Source organism: Callionymus lyra, chromosome 2, assembly GCF_982586985.1.
Source record: "Callionymus lyra chromosome 2, fCalLyr1.hap1.1, whole genome shotgun sequence".
NCBI lineage: Eukaryota > Metazoa > Chordata > Actinopteri > Syngnathiformes > Callionymidae > Callionymus > Callionymus lyra.
The window spans coordinates 32,474,307-32,493,320 of NC_141819.1; the positions used below are offsets into that span (position 1 = coordinate 32,474,307).

Genomic DNA, 19,014 nt, shown 5'->3' on the forward strand with positions numbered 1-19,014 from the left:
AACCTGCTCCAGCTCGAGGAGGAACTCGAACACTTCGAAACCAACTCGTTCCATTCTCAACCCGACCTCGAGGAAAAGCTGCAGAGTAAGCGCTCTTCACTTTCACATTCTCTGGAGTATTTAGTGTCGACACTTGACAAGGATGAGCGTCGGCGAACATGACATCAGAGCCGGAGATGACCTGAACGCAGCACGGCGGACCACGGACAGACGGAGGCGGCGCAGGAGACACAAGCAACATTAAGACATGCATCCATCGAACCAGCATCTTCTACGGGGGGGCGGGGGGAGGGGGTGACGGGCCACCCAGACCTCCATCTCATAATCTGAAGGAATCAAGTCCTGATGTACGAATGTGTTGAAGGCACTCCGCTTTACATCTGTTGTGCAATGAAGTCGCACCGCTGAGTCGAGTCCGGTGCCGCGGCCCCGGGAGAAGGAAAAAACGAAGCCTGAACCAGTTCACCAGAAACCTGAGGCAGGTGCGTTTGTTTTGCATCTAGAAGGCCGTTTTTGGTTTCAGCTGTAGTGGATCACAACACTCATAAATAAAACCACGAAAGAGGAACGAAACGTCGCGAAGAAGAGTTTCAGGAATGATTAAAATATTGCTACAATATCTGATTTGAAGTTCTAAAAAAAAAAAAAAAAAAATGATTGCATACGAGGAAATCAACATTGCATCTAAAGACCCAGCAGACCCGCTACAACAGTTCACATCCTTGTTGCTACAGTAACCAGCAGAACAAACAAAACAATGATGGATACATAGGCGATCTATATATAGAAGTAAATATGCGTCAGTACAGCTCATCAGTAAACCGTCATCGCCTGTAAACCTGCCAATCCAGAGGCATGAAGGGAATTCCTTTACAAGTCGAGGTGGTCCTGGTGGTCCAGGGTTAAGGCACAGGGATCGTCTGAAGGCCCGACTCCTCTACAAACTGATCGGTAACACAAAGAGAAGCTGGAAAAGGGGATTAAGGCCACAGGGACTGGGATCGGAGATTAGAGACAGAATTAGCGAGAGTCGGAATTTGACGACCAGAAGAATTTTTTCTTTTAAGTCCAAAGGCAAATGTGGCGACGATGTAACGACGAGAAGGCAGAAGAAACGCACGGACTCGACTTCCTGATTTCTTTTGAACGACTAGAGAATTCTGAGGATAATCTGGGAGCCCCAGAATCTTCTAAAGTGACCTTAAAACCCTTTGGAGGCGAAACCTAAAAGGAGTTCCTTTTTAATAATTTAAATTTCACACCAGCTGTGGTTCTGTCTTGGAATGACGGGAGTGTAGTGGACGCGTCCGGCGGCGCCGCGGCTCAGATCGACGACTTGGAGAAGGAGACTCGCAGGTGGTGGTTCTCGCCCAAGTCGTGGTTGTGGAACTCAATCAAACACTCGATGGCTTCCTCTACGGAGCCCATCTGGATCAGCGCCATCTTGTGGTCCTTCCTGTGGAGGGCAAATAACATGTTTGACCAAGGCTGTCACTCAGGATGCGTTTGAGTGAAATAGAAAAATGTGTTGCAAAACGGATCCACTAAAAACTATTTTAAAGGGTGTAGTACACATGTGTGGCCTGCGTGTGGCGTTGTGATGCACCAAAAGTAACTTGTATGAGGCAAGAAAAAGTGTCATAACGTGCATGTGTAGAACAAACGTGTATCCGTCAGTGTTTCTACCCGAATATAAAAAATGTATTCTGTGCACGAATAATATTTTAGACCTTGTAGTTTAAAAAACAAAAACAAACTTAAAATTAGGAGCATGAGTGTCTTTGTTTCTGAATCAAAACACTGAAAACACTTGAGTGGCCAGTATATATACACACACACAAATTAAACAGTATTTTCGTGTCTATAATAAATAAGTGTCAAAACTGTTCCACAGGAGCCAAGTTATTACGTACCAAGTCAAATTTTAATGAATAAAAAAAAAAAACTACTAACAAAAAGTTAATGAACTTCTGACTAAATGTTTATTTCTCACTTCCTTTTGCAAGTCAAGTTCTAAGGCAAGAGTCTAAATACGTGTTCGATTCATAATGCTTTTAACCCCTGTAGTGGCCGTGATGTTTATTTTTGAATTATTTCTCGCATTTGTGCCCAAATGTTTAATATTCACACTTCTCACTTTTACATAGTTTTTTATTTGTAGCATTTTATTTTTGAATATCTACATATCCAAGTCTTTAAAATGCATAAGTCTGTCTATTAGCAAATGTTATTATTTTAGTGGTTCGATTCAGGGTCAAACTTGGGCACCCTTGTGGTATTTGAGTCCAACAAACGGTTTAATGTTGGCATTATACTCACAAGTCAAATTGAACCATATAGAGTTTGTGTTTTCACCCATTTTAACTAGGGTACCCGTTTATTTTTGGAGTAAACTTTACTTTAAAAAAGTGTCTCGACACCTTTCAGAAAGTAATGGTCAAGGGAACAGAAATTACAATTTTTTTTTTTTTCTTCGCCTGGTTACAAATCATGGACCGGTACCATGTTTTTCTTATTTTAGGCATTTGACAGCAATAACCGAGGGAGGAGAAGAAGAGAGTGCAGTCAGGGTGGAACAGGTGTAGCAGCTGTGATGTCAGAGTAGCAGAAAAATCTAAGAGAAGCTTTATAAGACGGTCATGATCAAGACGAATGTTAAGAGAACGAGGGAGGAAAAAGAGTCAGAGTTAACACAGAGTCATCAAGAATGACATGATCAGAACCATCAGACCGATGTTCTGGCCCGACTTACTGGAAGAACTTGAAGGCTTTGACCAGAGCTCCTGAGCTGGAGAACAACATCTTCAGGTCGTCTTCCACCACAGAAGGACTGCAGACACAAACAAATGTTAGCGAAGAGCAGGTGGAGCGCGGCGGCGGCGCCAGACTCACGGGATGTTGGAGAGGTGCAGCGTGGCCGACGGGGGGAAGATGTTGGAGTAGTTTTTAGAGCCGGGCTTCTTGAAGCGGTGCAGCGGAGAGTTGCTGTAGTCTTTGGTCAGACCCTGGTCCTCGTGGCCTTCGCGGGGAAGCTGGACGCTGGTGTGCTTGGACAGCGTGATGCGCAGCTGCTTCCCGTGCAGCCGCTGACCACTCAGGTGGTTCATGGCTGCCGACAGAGGTCAAGAGTTCATGGACGGGGTCGAGGAGGGAACCGAAGCCTGTGCCGGGCTGTGTTACCTAGCTGAGCCTGCGTGGCGTCGCACATCTGCACCAGAGCGTTTTCCTTCTTGTTGAAGAGGATCTTCACCCTCATCACGTCACCGTACACACCTTCAGGGACAGTCGGAGAAAGACTTTCATTTGCGACTGTCTCGCGAAACAGACCACTGACCCTTGACCTCATTTTCATCCTAGTGTTTCCAAAGTAAAGCTGCGACCGTGTCGTTCAAACTAAAATGTTCGCAGTAGAAGTAGAATAAACGCTGGAAGCACAAGTGAGGAAATTAACGGTCAGGGCAGATTACGTCATGTAAACCGCTATGAATCATGGGAACAGCTGATTCAGCACCAAAGTCATGCAAACTGAGAGAAACCAGACATGCAAACTCAAAATCTGTCGACTGGAGTTCAAACACGACAGACGCAGCTTGGCATTCCCAATATGAAGTCCAATGTTTGTTTTCATTTTTAACGCAGGCGAGTCACACGACTCCTGTCCAACTCATGGCCCAGGTGCAATATAAGGCCATGTCATTGTGCCCCCGACGGATGGTTGGCATATAACAACATAAACAAATAAATAAATAATAAATGAATTTAAACATTATCAAAGTGTTTAAGTGCACACGTTAAACCTGGTGAAAGATTTGAGCGACTAATGCATTTTTTTTTCTTTAAAAAAAAAAGAAAAAAGAATCTAATTAAGTCAGTCGTTGCAATTCAAAGATTTGGAATCTTCGCTGCAAAACTTTGAAAATTTACAGGACAAGAAAATAATTTTCTGTTTAAGGGACTCATGTTTCCATGAGTGGGACTAGTTGGTCCTGCAGTTTCTAGACTTTTAGCTTCACACATACAATTGGAAGAAGTCCAGATCTCTGATATAAAGTAATCTTTGGACCCAATAATTCAGATCACAGGCATGGACTCAAATCAAAGTTTGTCATTTCTACTTGCCAAAGGTAAATTAATAGATTTAAGAGTAGAAAGTTATGCACTATAGGTTAAAGTTGAGATGAGTTATTCAAATAAAAGTTATAAAACTCAAATCTTTATAATGTAATGAAGCTTTTAAATCATTTGGCCCTGAACTCGAATTCAAGCAGAAGCTGCAAATGTTGTGAATAAACTCAAATCAACACACAAACATTGACAAAAATCAGTAGTTATCTCCTTAAATATTATTTTTTTCCCAGACGAGGAAAAAAATTAAATCAAACAGAAGTGTAAAAATCAGAACAACCAGCTGATAATGGATTCAAAATAATAATTGCTAGTGGCAACATACCGAAGAGAATAAAGAGGCAGTGGGGCGTAACTCTCTTTAAAGACAGCAGAGAAGGCAGCGGAGGGACAGGACAGGTAAAGGTGGGAGGGCAGGACAGGTGGAGGGTCCGAGGCGTTTCCATGGCAACAAATTAAACAAAACAAAAACAAAAGAGAGACAGATGTGGAGTCAATCAGAAGGTTAATTACCTCAGGAGAGGAGGGGCAGGTCAATTCAACACAAGGAGGACTATTTCACATTTGACACGACATGTGTGTGTGTGTGGGGGGGGGGGGGACGCTTAAAATGTTTTACAACAGAACTAGAAGTGAGATAAATCATTAAATTTTTATTTTTTTTCTGCTCCCTGGTGGATATTATAAGTAAGTAAGTCAGATCTGGGGTCAGAGCCAAACTGAGTATTAGAAATATCCTGTGGTGGTGTTTGATTGTGTTTTTAACATAAGCATTAATCATATGAATGTGAATTTATTTACTGTTAAAGCAATTTATCTTGTATACCATTTTCTTTGCTAGTTCTGGATTTAAATGTATTATTCTTTTTTTTATATATACATACAACAACAAATATTTAATCACTGTTGCACTAAGAAGCTACACTTGTGTTTACATGCATTTAATGTCGCGTGTGTTTCTACAGACAGCCCAGAGAATCAGCACAGTGATGATGTCATCATTTGGAGACTGAGGGACTCACTTCTGTGTTGAGGTTGCTGACAAGCACGACCGAGTGGCCTTCTGGGATATGTTGGAAGCCCAGGCGAGCAGCTCCCGGGAAAGACAGGGAGGCCAGAGCTCCGGGCAGCGCCGGGACCGTCAGGCCGGTATAAGGGGAGGAGACTGCGAGAGGTGAGAGAGGTGAGTCATATATGTGGCGTTCATTGAGATATTTGGGATTTTTAGAAGGACAATATGGGATGTCGGGAGACTCACCTGCCGGCTGCAGTGTGAAGGCGTGAGGGAAAGCGTGATTGGCTCCACCGTAGGGAGCAGCGGAGATAATTCCCGGAGCTGTCGAGAACAGAGAACCATCTGAGAGCTTGGTTTGAGACAGTTGCTTGTAAAGGAGACTCACTAAACGCCGTGGCCATCGCTGGGTGCTCCATGACCTGCTGGCTGTCCCCGCTGGGCAGGTCCGGTCTGGTGAAGTCGCGGCTCTTCTCGTTGTTGTACTTGACGTTGAGAGTGGTGAGTTTGGAGAAGCTGATCCTCAGCGTGCAGCAGCCATTGTAGATGTTCTGACCGTCCAGAGACTGAAACAGATGCCGGTGTGAACCGAGGGTGCAGCTGCTGTGGAAGGACAGCAGGGGGAGACACTCACCAGTTTTGCAGTTTGAGCCGACGCACCCTCTTGATACTGAAGTAGAGCCTGGAACTGACTGTTCTTGGTGAAGACGATGATCCTCAGCACAGTGCCGAACTTGGAGAAGATCTGTAGGGATTTAGGCAAATGTCAATTTACCGTTCTATGACTTTAGTGACAAGACCCTTCAAAAGTTTAACACTTTTATGTGTGTGTGTGTTTGTGTGGAAGTGTGTTCACTGAATCAGCAGAATTGTATAGAAGTATGAATTTTACATTCAAATGCTGAAACCAAGTTTTATAATATAATTATTAATTATCTACTTTAATTATTCAGTTGATTAATTGAACAATACATTCCAATTGGAAGTTTGATTTTTTTCAAATAATTTAATTTGAAGTTGGAATATTTACACATACAGTTTGATACTTTAAAGACAATAATTCAAGTGAAGAAAGTGTTCATTTTGAAAATGTTCCTTTTTAAAAAGTTCAATTAAAAAGAAAAAAGCCCTCTTAATACATCGATTTATTAAAATTATTCAATGGTTATAAAACAATAATTCAGTTTCCACAACATTTAACCATTCAATATTCTGATGGTGCTGCTGTACTTCCATAGTATAGTTTCTGCCACCCTGTGGACAAATGGCGAAATAACAATATACAAAGTGTCAAGCTCACGGTTCAACATAAGAACCATTATATAAATAACAAATGGTGAACAAATAACTGAACAAATAATAATAATAATAATAATAATAATTATCATAATAATTATCAACGAGCCGACTCTGTTGACCTTGATTTTCTCTCATTTCATTGATCATTTCATGTGTCAGTTTATTATTAGTAAGTACTTATATATAATAAGTATAATTATATATTATAATAAGTATTATAACAAGTATTATATATTAATTATAGTACCTGACAGAGGGCGTCCAGACTGACGGGATACAGCAGGTTCTCCACCACCACCCGCAGGACTGTACTCGGTATGACCGCGTTTGGGTCTAGATGGCTGGAGTTGAGAGCCCTAAGAGCAGCCTGGGCTCGCTGAGAGGACCAGAGGTTCATCATTAAATACAGTAAGACTCAAAACAAGGGGGGGGTCAGATGAGGGTGTCGCCTCACCTCCTGGTTGGGAGAATGGTCCGTCTTCAGCTCCTTGTGGTTGGAGAACTGCACATAGACCGGCTGGCTCCTGATGAAGGGAACTACGTTGGAGTAGTAGCCCAACATGTTCTGAGCAGCTTCTTCTGAGTTCATCTCTAGAAAGGCCTGGGCCGGAAAAGAAAAAGAAGAGACCATCTGTGAAAACCAGGAGCCAAGAATATACTGTCCTCTTTTACATCAGGGTGGATCAAGACATGCTTCAGCTATCAGACGAAGGGACGAGTGCAGATGACTAAAGTACTGTCTTCACGGACCTTCCCAAATGTATGTCAAGGTTTCCAAGCTACCCGAAGACCAGAGAAAACACACAACCATATCAAATTAAATATCCACAGGAAACTTCCTGATTTAGCTCGACATGACAAAATGAATGCTCTAATCTCTGAGCAAACGCTGCTCCGCTCACCGTTACCATAGCAACTTGCTGGAAGCCTGCCTTATCAGCAGATTCATCTTAGTTAATTCAATTAAAACACAAGATTAATCCATAGTTGACCAGCTCTCTTAAACATATTTAGGTTTGTGTAAGATTAACGCTAATGTTCTCTTTCTGGTCCTTTTACCTGCAGATAGTGTAAAAGACAAACAACTACACATTCTGCAGCAATTAATCAATGGGTCAACCTCAATCACCCAAGGGGCCAAATTCTTTCAGCAACCAAAGTCGCAGGCCAAAATAAATGTGTATTTAACAAAGGAAGTCGGATTAAGATATGGTTATTCATCAATCTTAATTATCTCTGTGTTTGTTTTACTTCGAATAAAATCCACTTTTACTACGTTGTTGACATCCATCAAATATGTCCCTCAACTTGTCTTAAACACTGTCAACATATTAACATGAACATTCATTTTAAGTCAACCATCCAATGGGCCACATAAAATGACTTGGCTGGCCAGATTTTGCCCCCGGGCCATGGGTGTGATCTGGAGGCCCCTTTAATTCCATTGGACATGGAGATGTTCAGCCTCACCTGACTTTTGGCTTTTAGCATGAGCAGGTTGGTGACGTCTCCGAAGGGCAGGCCGAGTGTGATCACGTCGGCTTCTGTCACATCATTGGGGAGCTTACGGAGGTGGATGACCCTGGATGGCGTCCGCGGTCCTCCCAGGTCACTTTTAAACTTCTTGCTGTCGTTGCCATTGGCTTGAAAAGGAGACAAAAAGGTCAAGATTGTTTTCAAATTGAGACTTTTAGCACCATAATAGCAAGGGTTACCTGTGGTGTTCATGATATACGGGCTGCTGGAGATGCTGGGGAAAAGCTCTTCAGATCCTCTCTGAAACACACAGCAACAGACTCACAACTCTAGCCAACCGACAGGATGTGAAGACAAGAGGATGGTTTTGGCTGTGCAAACACACGGTTTATACTTTGAAAACATTGAGTCAGAGTAGGATCAGACGGGAGTCGGAAAAGATGAGGGTTGAAATGAGGTTGCGACAATAGTAAAATATGAATATAATGCATCAATATAAAATGTTTTAGCAACAACACAGGGTGCTCGTTGTGCGGCGGTTTCCTGTAGCGACTGATCAATCCGTGTGGCATAGAGAGACTCACTCAAGCCAGTATGGTCTACAAGATTGATGCACTAATGCATACGCTCAAAAATCAGATGCATGGTTTATGAATGAGAAACTAATGCAAATATGAATGTTAAACACGTGCAAACCCATTATATTCTGTATTTATTTATTGGTTCGCTGCTTGGTAAAAATGATGAATGTCTAATTTTAACCCTTAAACAATAAAATGTGTAGTGACTTTAAATAGATGCAGCTAAATTATAATTAAACACAATTTTTGCATCAATTCAAACATATGCCTTAATATATAATATTTTAATATAAATATGTGCTATTGTAAATAAACAATGTGTAGGTTCGGTGATTAATATATGCGCATGTTAAGATTTCTAATCATAACAACGGGAAGCTTATGATCTTTGAAGAAGAAAAAGAAACGAGAGAAAGTTTAGAGTCAGGTGTTCCGTTAGCAACAGTGTTGATAGATGTCGCAGCTAACATACCTCACACGGAGCTGCAGTGAACACAATGAGACCTTTCAAGAAATAACACCCGTCAAATGTCAGTTACTTTTTTTTAAAGTAGTAAATTCACAAGTTCCTTTCAATTGTATGATTGAATTCACCTTTCAAATACTTTAAGAACATCGCCATGACCTTTTCTAAGTCAAGGAGACAAGAGTCTTGTCACTGGTAATGGAAATTAGCAACAGTATTCTGAACTCTAGCAAAAGTCAGGTATGAAGACTAGTGCCTTGTTATGAGGGCGACAGTGTTCCTCTGTGCCCCGCAGGTCCACAACAACACTAAGACGTGCTTCTCAGCTGTTCAGTTGCTCAGTAACGTTTGTGTGTTCGCGTCGCTGGAACCAGAGCAGCAGTTTCTCCCGAACAAAGCAGCAAAGATCTGCTTACGGATCCTCGCATGAATAATGGAAGTGAAACTGGAGCGGCGATTCCGAGCTGCCGTCTGACAGCTGCTGACGGACCGGCCTCGTCCCAAGACCACGACGGCGGAGAGCAAACGAGATTACCCAAGATCTGTGGGCAGCTTGTGTCTCCACACTGCAGACTTGTTTACATAGTCTTCCCATTTCCTTAAACTTGTCATTTGTTCTCTAGTAGCAGGAGGCGGACTCTGGCTCCGAGCAGCAGAACCAGTTTGTCTCAGTACAAACATTAGGTCTTCCATCCACTCAACAGCAAACATGATGTCGAAAAATCATTAGCCATGATTACATTATAACACTCCCATTTCCATCCTCAGCCCTCAATTATGGGCTACGTTAAAGTACAATCTATAGATCAATCCATCTGACCAGCAAAAATAGGGAATTGGTTATTAAATATACTTATGTAAAGAATTTTTCAGCAAAGTTAGTTATGAGTAAATATCTTTTCACTATTATGCTTTATACAGTCACATCTTGAAGGTCAAACTAGACACAAATGTATCCGGTTCTTGGACGAGATACAAGTCATTTCAGCGTCAGGAACCAGACAGCTTTAAATGTTTAAATAAAAGAACAGACTAAGAAAGGTAGCATTGCTCCCTCCTGCCTGAAACTAGAGTCCGGTGACTGGCCTGAGGTCGTATTTGGAAACAGGAGCTTCGATGGTCTGTGATCAGTGTCAGTGACGGTATACCATTGTCTTCACATCTACCAACATCTTTTGCTCTTATGCATCTTTAGATCAAACAATGGTCTTCTGTAGTATCCTGATTTCAATTTCTTTGAAACACAACTGCAAACAGATGTGCCATGATTTTGTTTTACAAATATTTAGGACATAATGAGGAAAAGACTGTTTACATCAGAAAGTCCTGCAGGCCACTGCCTCAATAGATCAAGAGTTTCAGAATGTTAGATCTATGAGATCTATACAAGACCCCGATCTATTTAAGGACAGATCAATTATAGAAATTAGTTACAGTAGTAATACAAGAATATAGTCAAACGGACTGAACATGGTTTAAATAATAAATTTAAACCTTTTTAAAAAACACCCAGATGTGCAGCTAGATAACAAACTGTAAGAATTTGTTGAATATCATAACTAAACGGGGAGGTGTTAAATGGTCTCAACCATTTCTACTTGGGGTGTGTACTGGCAAGAATCTGACCATACAATACGTATTCAGGGGCAACAATAGGATATGTTGAGAAACTGAAGGAACAAGGATATAGTCGTAGTATCGTCACTAGAAAAACGATAAAAACATCTAGAAAAAGCAAAACTATTAACTAAACCGTTTTGAAAAAAAAGGAATAAAAATAAATCAATACAGTCAACTTTTTTTTCATACATCAACTTATCTACTCTATGGCTGTTATTCAGCCATCAACTTTCACCTCGGGATATATTGATTTTTTTTATGCAAAAAAAACAACCAACCAATGGCTTCAAGAGGACGAGGACCAATTCATTCACAAATTGTTCTGTATCGTGTCAATTTTGTATAATAATAAAAAAATAAAAAGGTAATTAATCTTTTAAACCCAAACAACTTATTGTTAACTAAAATCATCCAGGAGATTTTCTTTTTTTTCGGTTCTGGTAACTCTGCACAAGTTGAACCAAGCTAATGCAGTTTGACTCAAATTATAGTTAGTCATTTTAACAACATCTTGCTGCAGATAATTGAAGCCTACATCTTTTCAAGGTGTCTCCCTCAACCCCCGCGTTATCTCGAGGTGACCCGAAAACAAATGGTATCCTTTGTGTTACTTCTGGATCAAGGTCAATGACCTTCGGCACTGCATATGCACTTATGCAAGATTGTTGACCTTGAATTGGAGACAACACAAGTGATACCTCTGTCGGGCCTTTGGGTCACCTCGACCCCAATAATAACACAAAATCGTGAAATGCTCCTTTATCAGTGACTTCTAAAAATACTGTATAAACTATTTTTTTTTCAATTCTTGGGGGGGTCCTTAAAATTAAACTTTGGAAGGTTTCGCTCAATGTTTTGGCAGATCAAATGGCCAAAATATTGAGCGAAACCTTCCAAAGTTTTTAATGTTTTTTACGTTTCTACCGTCAGAACAAAAAACAAAAATAAAATACATTTGTCTGCAACACATTTTGTAATTGATTTACATCAATGACCGAAATGAAAAACTAGAAAGTAGGTACAACGTTGCAATCACATACTTCTATATAAAAATAAAAAGTGATCATGGAGGACACTTGGATGACTGTGAATGAGCGAATGATGAGTAATGCCTTGTTTTTATTTACCTGCATCAAAGCCGAAGTCTTCAAAACTCACGTTTGTCCGACCAACAGTCTAAAACCCAGAAAGTATTCAGTTTACCATCAAGTGAAACAGGGAGAACATTCAACCTATACATGAATAATTGAAAATAGCAGAGAAAAAAAAATGTCCCACAAACAAGGTTCACCAGGAGACAGACGAGCTTCGGTACCAACATGCAATCACCAAGCATCGAGAGGGTCGATAGGATTATGTCACAATGAGCAAAACATCTTTTGGATATAGATGGATAAGCAGACTTGCATCATACGAGTATTATATCATATTATAAGCAGTGTACCGACAGTGTGGCGTAGTAAAGAGAGAAGTTCGGTCAGAGCGACTCATTTTTGTGGGAACATCTCAAATTGCTTGATGAGCAGCACAGATTTAGTTGACAGCTTCCTGTAATGCCAACAGAAGAGAAGGGTCACTTATCCAGTGCAGATGTTTACAGCCGATGAATCCAAGCACCACTGACCACAAAGATCTCAAACTGTAAGCTTCGATCAACTAGGACTTAGGTGGAGAAACAAGCTTTAAAGTCATATTTCATGATAAAAATTACACACATTGTGTGAATCTAGCCCCCTTTACAACTTTTAATTAATTCTGTTGTAAAACTTTAAAACAATCCTAGAATAGCATCATCTTCCACAGTCAATGCCTTTAAACATCTGCCTCAACCAGTCTTGATCGCAAACTATGCTCTAGTTGTTCACACACTACCGACAAACCACACAATTCTCTCAAATGAAACGGCTTGAATTTGAAATTTGCCAAAGTGGAAAACTCAAGATGTTTACCATGGATCTTTTGTACAGGCATTATATTAAAGGTATTGATATAAATATCATTATCGAACAGTTTCAACGGATAAATCCATTTGAGTTCTATCGACGGATTAACATAGACAGATGGCGTCATGTTTTGGTTAGGAAAATACATTTATTAAGACAGGAGTCCCCAACTGTTTTTAAACCAGGAGCCAGTTTAATGAAGTGTATATACAGGGCATAAAAAGGGACATCTCACCACAACGCTGGTGAAACTGCACAAGCCTTTGAGCTGGTTTCTACACAACAAGATGGTTGACATTCCATTTTGTTCCATTTTACAATGACAATAAAGGCTATTCTGATTCTAATTCCGTCACATAGAGCGTTTTTAACCAATGACTCATCAATCAAAGACTTTTATTACATCATAGAGAAGATTACTTTTTCCCTTTTTTTTTTTTAATCAGTGTAAAAACACCAGTTCACAACCAGAGTTCCTGTGCTTTCAGTGTGATATACTTTTAAAATTACTATGCACTGTCATCAGACATTATGTGGGATGATAAAAATCTACTGTAGAATTGACAAATACAATCAAGATTGCACAAATATCCAGTATTCAGCAAATCAAAAGCCATATCGGTAGAAAAGTAACTGACAAGTAATTGGTCATAAGAGAACTTGCAAAATTTGAGTAAAACAATCGACTGTAGATGGCTTCTGTGCACCAGGAAGTCCAAAGAAATAAGGGGCATTGGAGGGGGGGGGGGGGTTTAACAGATTCCCAAATATTTCAAACAACAACTAAAGTGGATTATTTCCACAAAACAAGCTAGATAGAAGTGAGCAAAAGCAACCCCTCTAGGTGGTAAATCCAGCTACGGTACATTTATTAACAGTTTTGGGGTGCTTTGAAGTTAAATGTTTTATTTAAAATTGTATTAATTAGATAAATGAAGTTTTACCTAACCTAAATTTCATAATGAGCCTTTCAATACCAAGTCGGAAAAAAATAAAAATAAGTTTAGTGCACTAGCCCACATCCTAAAACAGTCCAGATGTGACTGCACTATTTGCCTAATTCAAAGCAGCCTTTCTAACATACATGCATTTGTGCATCCAAGGCTCATGTAATGCAGAAGCCTTCTTTAAATTGGCATCTGCTTTGCCAATTAACTAAACGCCATCACTCAATCACTTTAATAAAAGACTGATTGATGTCGGTGGGAAGCTGTAAAAACAGCGGGTGTCCCTTTAAGGCCAAAGTGTTTGTCGTTAACTAATCAGATTATGCACCGAGTTTTTTGTGGAATGTGACAAAAAAGCCGCTCTGGTTTCCTGCCAGAGGAGTGACCTTTCAGACCGCCACCCTAATTAAAGACAAACCTCCGAATTGTTCCAGATGCCGTCGACTCCAAAGCCAAGAAACAAACACGGCGAGGAGCGAAGTGACTCCGATGCTCACATCACCAGCAGCAGCAGCAGCAAACACACCAGCAGCCAGAAGCGAAGACAAAGAGGAGTAGGAGGAAGCAGAGGAGGAAGCAGAGGAGGTGCCTACCTTAGTACCAACTGTTATATCTTGCTGGACACTGCTGTGAAGAAAAGACAGCCGGGTTAGCAGAAGCAGCGAGGATTTATACAACTTTCCAAAACTATAGGATTAAAAGGCAAGAGAAACGTGACAGTCAGGAACTGGAGGGAAATAACCACAACATCGTAAGATGTACACCAATAAAAAGCATTCGATTTAAATCGTCAGTCTGAGATTTCATTCCTAGTCCATTTTAAATTTAAACTCAAGAGTAAGACAAAGGTTGAACATTTCTACAGGAATTTAGATGCTCAACGGAGACATCTTCACATTCTCACTTCTGAAACGCAGCCCGTCACTCATCTACAGTGGCTGCCATGTGTGATCCCTTCTGCTTCACAGATAACCGGATGCTTGAAATTCACAGGAAGGCATCGTGACACACCAAGCATGATACAACACTACCTAGTTCAACACACACATGAACCCAAGTAACACTGAAAAATCATTTAAAATAATTATTGGTTCTATTTTTTTCCCCCCCCATTGTGTGGAGTTCCACAACAAGTTTTTCCCTTTTCTTGTACATTTATCTGGCACCACTAGGGAACATTTGCATCCGTGCAGGTCATCTACATACTAACTGACAACAGGTGCAGCAATGAAGGAACTGGTGCAGTTCTACTAGAAATGTGTCACTAATATGTACACCGTCAAATAAAGAGCAGTTTGCCGCCGCCTTGTTTACTGTTAAATGTCAGAGACAGTTCGACGTCAACTACCAACCACTTTTATTTGTCATTGTTAAAATGCAAGAATATATAAGTTGAATTCATGACTTGTATTGTTGGTAATTGCATGTTTAATGAACAACATCTAAATTTAAATTGTCAATTAATCGCAAAGCGAAACCGCAAAGAAGCTACAAATTTCCTTCATTTAAATCCATTCCTTCCCTTTGCAACAATATGTACACATCATCCAATATTCAGATCTCCAGAGGGATTAATAAAGTTTATTCATCCATCTATCTATATTCACACGTAATTCACCCAACATTCAACTACCTTGAAGCAAGCGTTTCAAGAATGTCACCTCATCTATACAGCTGGATAACAAGTATGCGAGATAAATGAATACAAGCAGAAGTTCTATATTTAATTACTTTAATTGTTGGGTCCAGAAAGGCCAACATTTTCACAACCAATAAGACAACGGTTTAGAACTAGTGTCGTCACACAATCGTATTTCTAACCAGATTACTGAAGCCTTCATTATCTTGTAATAAAATGCTAAATGAGTTTCATTAAGTTCATAAATGTAGTTCTTTTCAACAGTTAACTTTGTTTACTGGGCATAGGCGGCAGAAAATAAATAAATACTTAAAGACTTATATTCAACCAGCAACTAAGACAAAATTGAAATATAAACGTGTGATATATTAGAAGTCTTTCCATTTACAATAACTTGCATTAAGTATATGGAGGCTTTGAAAATATTTGTATAATTATTCTTATAGACTATGATCATTTACATTAATAATTCAAAGAATGGACATTTAAATTTAAGATTCTAGAAAATTCTTATAGTTATTAATACGTAGGTAACTTAAAACGCAAGTTAATAGCTATAGCTAGCTTTAGCTGAACTCTGCTGCTTTCCTCTTCACAAATTCCCAGAATTCTTGCAAAGGATAAAAACCAATTCCATGTATTAACAATAGTTTCAAGGGCACCCAATACTGAGAGCAGTAAGATGACGGTAAATCGACAGAACCATAGCATTTCCCACCGTTTGTAAACACATGTTCTTGGGGTATGTGGGAACAGCGCAACAGAGGTTGCATGACATTGCAGTTACACTGTTGTGACACTGGGGCAAGGGTCCTAAGTGAACACTGACGAGGAAGAAGTTCTGCAGCCGCTTTAAACACGATTGTGGAAAAGGCTTAAATTAGGAGGTCGCCCAACGCAACGTGGACCAAAGAGTCTTCGGGAAGTGCCAGGACAAAGGACAAGCCTGTAATACCCAATGCCGGCAAAATATCTGAACCACATCGACCACAACTACAAACACATAGCTATGAGGACCTATAGAATTATATTTACAACAATTTACTTGAGCACTTACATTTACTCACTCATTTATTTATCATTTACCACTTAAGCTCTAACCACTTAGCCAAGCATACAAAAACAGGAGCAAATGTCATTGGAAGGAATAAGCAGGGTCTGCTGGGTAGGTATACACATTATCACACGACATACAACTGTAATCTAACATAGGTTTTTAGTGTTTTCATGAAAGAGAGGCCGGTGAGCAATGCTGTGAATTACCCAGAAGAACCATTACATCATCCATCCTGCATAAATGTTGAGTAGCAAGTTGAATATTTAGTGCTGGCGTGATACCACTTTACTGTGTGTGTAAATGACAATAGTAGCTCAAGCGAAAGAAAAACCGGCTGGTCAGGCTGGCGCGACTGTAAACCAGATGGAAGAGGACCCCTCAGGGTATGAATGAGTCCTGACGAAGCACAAGAATCCAGGACAGGAAACTCTGATGCAGCTACAAGGGTAGCTTTTATCAAGGCTGAACCTTAAGGACAGCCCGTTATATCTTTGCAAGAATGTTTGAGAAATAAAAGTCCAAGACAAAGAGGGTGATTGTTTAGTTCACTTAAAAGGAATCAGGAGGGACCTTAAACAAGTGCTAAACAAACTGGTTGGATGGCAGTTTCCTCCCTGAGACAACAACCGTGGAATCGATGCTTCCGTCTTAACACCAGAGCAAATAAAGCAACAGGTGTAGACAGAGTACACAATAAATGATCTCTATCATTGGAAAGTGGAACTCACCGGTTAAAACGCTGCAAACCAACAATCCATTGAAAATTATAGCGTTATGTGCTATTATTCTTTGGTATGTATAGGTGTTAGAAGAATTAGTAGCAAAATAAACTGAATAGTAATTTAGAATTACTATTATTTCAGTACTTTGAAGAAAATAATGATTTTCCTTTTCTTTTTCTTTTTTTTAGAATGACATCAGTTAAAAAAAAAAAAAAAAAAAAGTCAAGATCCAATTCATTCCACTCAGTTTCTTATACATGAACAAAAAGTAGTATGTTTGCATTTTCATGCTGATGCATTATTCGTGACGTAACAAGTATAAAACATATTTGCCGCAGCAGAACGAACATTATTTTTATTAGATCGAGGGATCGGAATTAAAGCACGAATCAAAAAAACATCAATATGTCTGAAGAATAACCAATTATTGCAGATTTTGGGGATTCGTCGCATGTACAAGACAACCTTGGCGTTTAAAAACCGTCATATGTTTACGAGCCTGGCGGGGGGAGACGTCGGCCCTCTCCGACGACACGGCTAAGCTAGCTTAGCTCCCAGTTACCATCAAAACACAAGACAAACCTCGAGCTTCATAAAGCGCTATGACATCAGCGGCACCAGAGGAATCCTGACAACGACGCATACGTAACGTATTTTTGCGGAAAGGCAGCCAAAAGGTACAGAAACTGGACGCAATAGTGGGCGTGAAGTCAGCAGCAGAACTCACCCGTCCATTGCACAACACGGAACTGCGGAGCAACAGGTTTCCTGCCAGCCGACCAGCAGCTCCTGTTATAGACTGACAAAATGGCGTCGAGGCAAAGGAACGCCCTGATTGGACGGGCGCTCGGGAAAGTGGGCGTTTCCCACAAGGGTGGTCAGCTGATAGGCTGACAGGACAGCAACAAAGACTGAGATTCCAGCGATCAAAGACAAGGGGTGGGCGTGGTCAGAACCTTTTTAACGTTTAAAACTGTAAACATGGCTATATTTACTCGCTATGCACACATTTAATCAATTAACGCATATACACCACATATAACTATTTACTGTCTGTATGCTTAACATGGTCATTTCTATTTTCTTCATCCTCGATCAGGCCAATATAAAGACTACTCTCCCGCCTCAGAAACTTCCTACAGCTCTTTTTGGAAGAACCCAGATTGATATGACCTCTCGATGGTGCTGGGTCTGCCCCGAGGCCTCCTCTCTGTTATACAAGCGCTGAACAACTCACTAGGGGGCGTCTAGGAGACATCCTAAAATGATGCTTATGACACCTCAACCGTCACCTTTCGATTTTGAGAGCCTGCTGCTCTGCATTGGTCCCTCCCAACCACATCAAGGGAATAAAAAAATAAATAAACAAATGTATGACAAGACTAAACAAGAAAATACTTACTATAAAAATAATAATAATAAAATAAGTAAGTAAGTAAGTAATTTTTATTTGTATAGCGCTTTTCTAGACCAGGGACACAAAGCGCTTAAACGATCAAAACAATACTCAATAAAGTAAATACTTTACAGGTCAAGATAAAACTGATAACACAACAGGAGTTCCAGAAAATCAAGGAAAAGCAAACAAATAAAAACGTCTTAAGATGTTTCTTAAAGGAGTCAGTAGATTCATCAAACACAGAGGGAGAGAAAGATCGTTTCAAAGCTTAGGATCAACAGTCTGGAAGGATTTCTCTCCTCTGGTCCTGAACCGTGTGCGTGGAACCATAAGTAGATTCTGATCCACAGACCTCAGAGCCCGAGCTGGGGTGTAAGGCTGGATCAGATCAGTGATATAAGGAGTTAGTAACAATAACGAAATGACAGAGCATATTCAAGTCTCTCTGCCTCTGGTCACAAGGTGGTCCAAATAGTTCTGGGTCCTATGATCACTACATTTTATACTAGATTTTATTTTAAGATTCTTATAAATCATATGTCAATAATGTTGAGAGGCATTTCACTATACAGTGTTTTTAGGGTCCGTCAATGCACAGTTGTTAAAATGATTATGATAGAACATTATTTTTATTAGAATTGTAATCATTATGACAGCTAAAAATAAGTACAAATGAAATTGTTGAAATAATACCAGCAGACAATTTAGAAGGTTGTCTGAAACATTTC

The 19,014-nt window shown here is 40.1% G+C and overlaps 1 protein-coding gene across 6 annotated transcripts; it reads right to left on the reverse strand.

Annotated features, from left to right (window-relative positions):
• Nucleotides 1-588: 588 nt before the first annotated feature.
• ptbp1b (polypyrimidine tract binding protein 1b) lies at nt 589-17,684 on the reverse strand. 6 transcript variants are annotated; one of them, XM_087784730.1, is made up of 17 exons: nt 17,615-17,669; nt 14,063-14,096; nt 11,707-11,755; nt 8,966-8,997; nt 8,152-8,212; nt 7,907-8,079; nt 6,891-7,037; nt 6,684-6,812; nt 5,772-5,882; nt 5,526-5,703; nt 5,384-5,461; nt 5,148-5,290; nt 4,451-4,484; nt 3,181-3,273; nt 2,893-3,109; nt 2,753-2,830; nt 589-1,456 (listed from the first exon to the last, which is right to left on the reverse strand). In XM_087784730.1, the coding sequence occupies exons 1-17, from the start codon at nt 17,620-17,622 to the stop codon at nt 1,324-1,326; spliced, it is 1,698 nt and encodes a 565-aa protein (XP_087640856.1). In that variant the 5' UTR covers nt 17,623-17,669; the 3' UTR covers nt 589-1,323. The 6 variants fall into 6 exon arrangements, with proteins under 6 accessions (XP_087640856.1, XP_087640853.1, XP_087640858.1 ...); XM_087784727.1 differs by having other exon boundaries at nt 5,384-5,482; nt 17,615-17,668; XM_087784732.1 differs by lacking the exons at nt 8,966-8,997; nt 11,707-11,755 and having other exon boundaries at nt 17,615-17,684.
• Between the last annotated feature and the right edge of the window lie 1,330 nt (nt 17,685-19,014).

Excerpts from the sequence above, each read along its gene's own strand:
- ptbp1b (XM_087784727.1), bottom strand. Across the intron at positions 8,080-8,151 it reads GTATATCATGAACACCACAG|CCAATGGCAACGACAGCAAG; the intron begins GTAACCCTTGCT and ends CTCCTTTTCAAG. Across the intron at positions 5,883-6,683 it reads GTCTGGACGCCCTCTGTCAG|ATCTTCTCCAAGTTCGGCAC; the intron begins GTACTATAATTA and ends AAATCCCTACAG.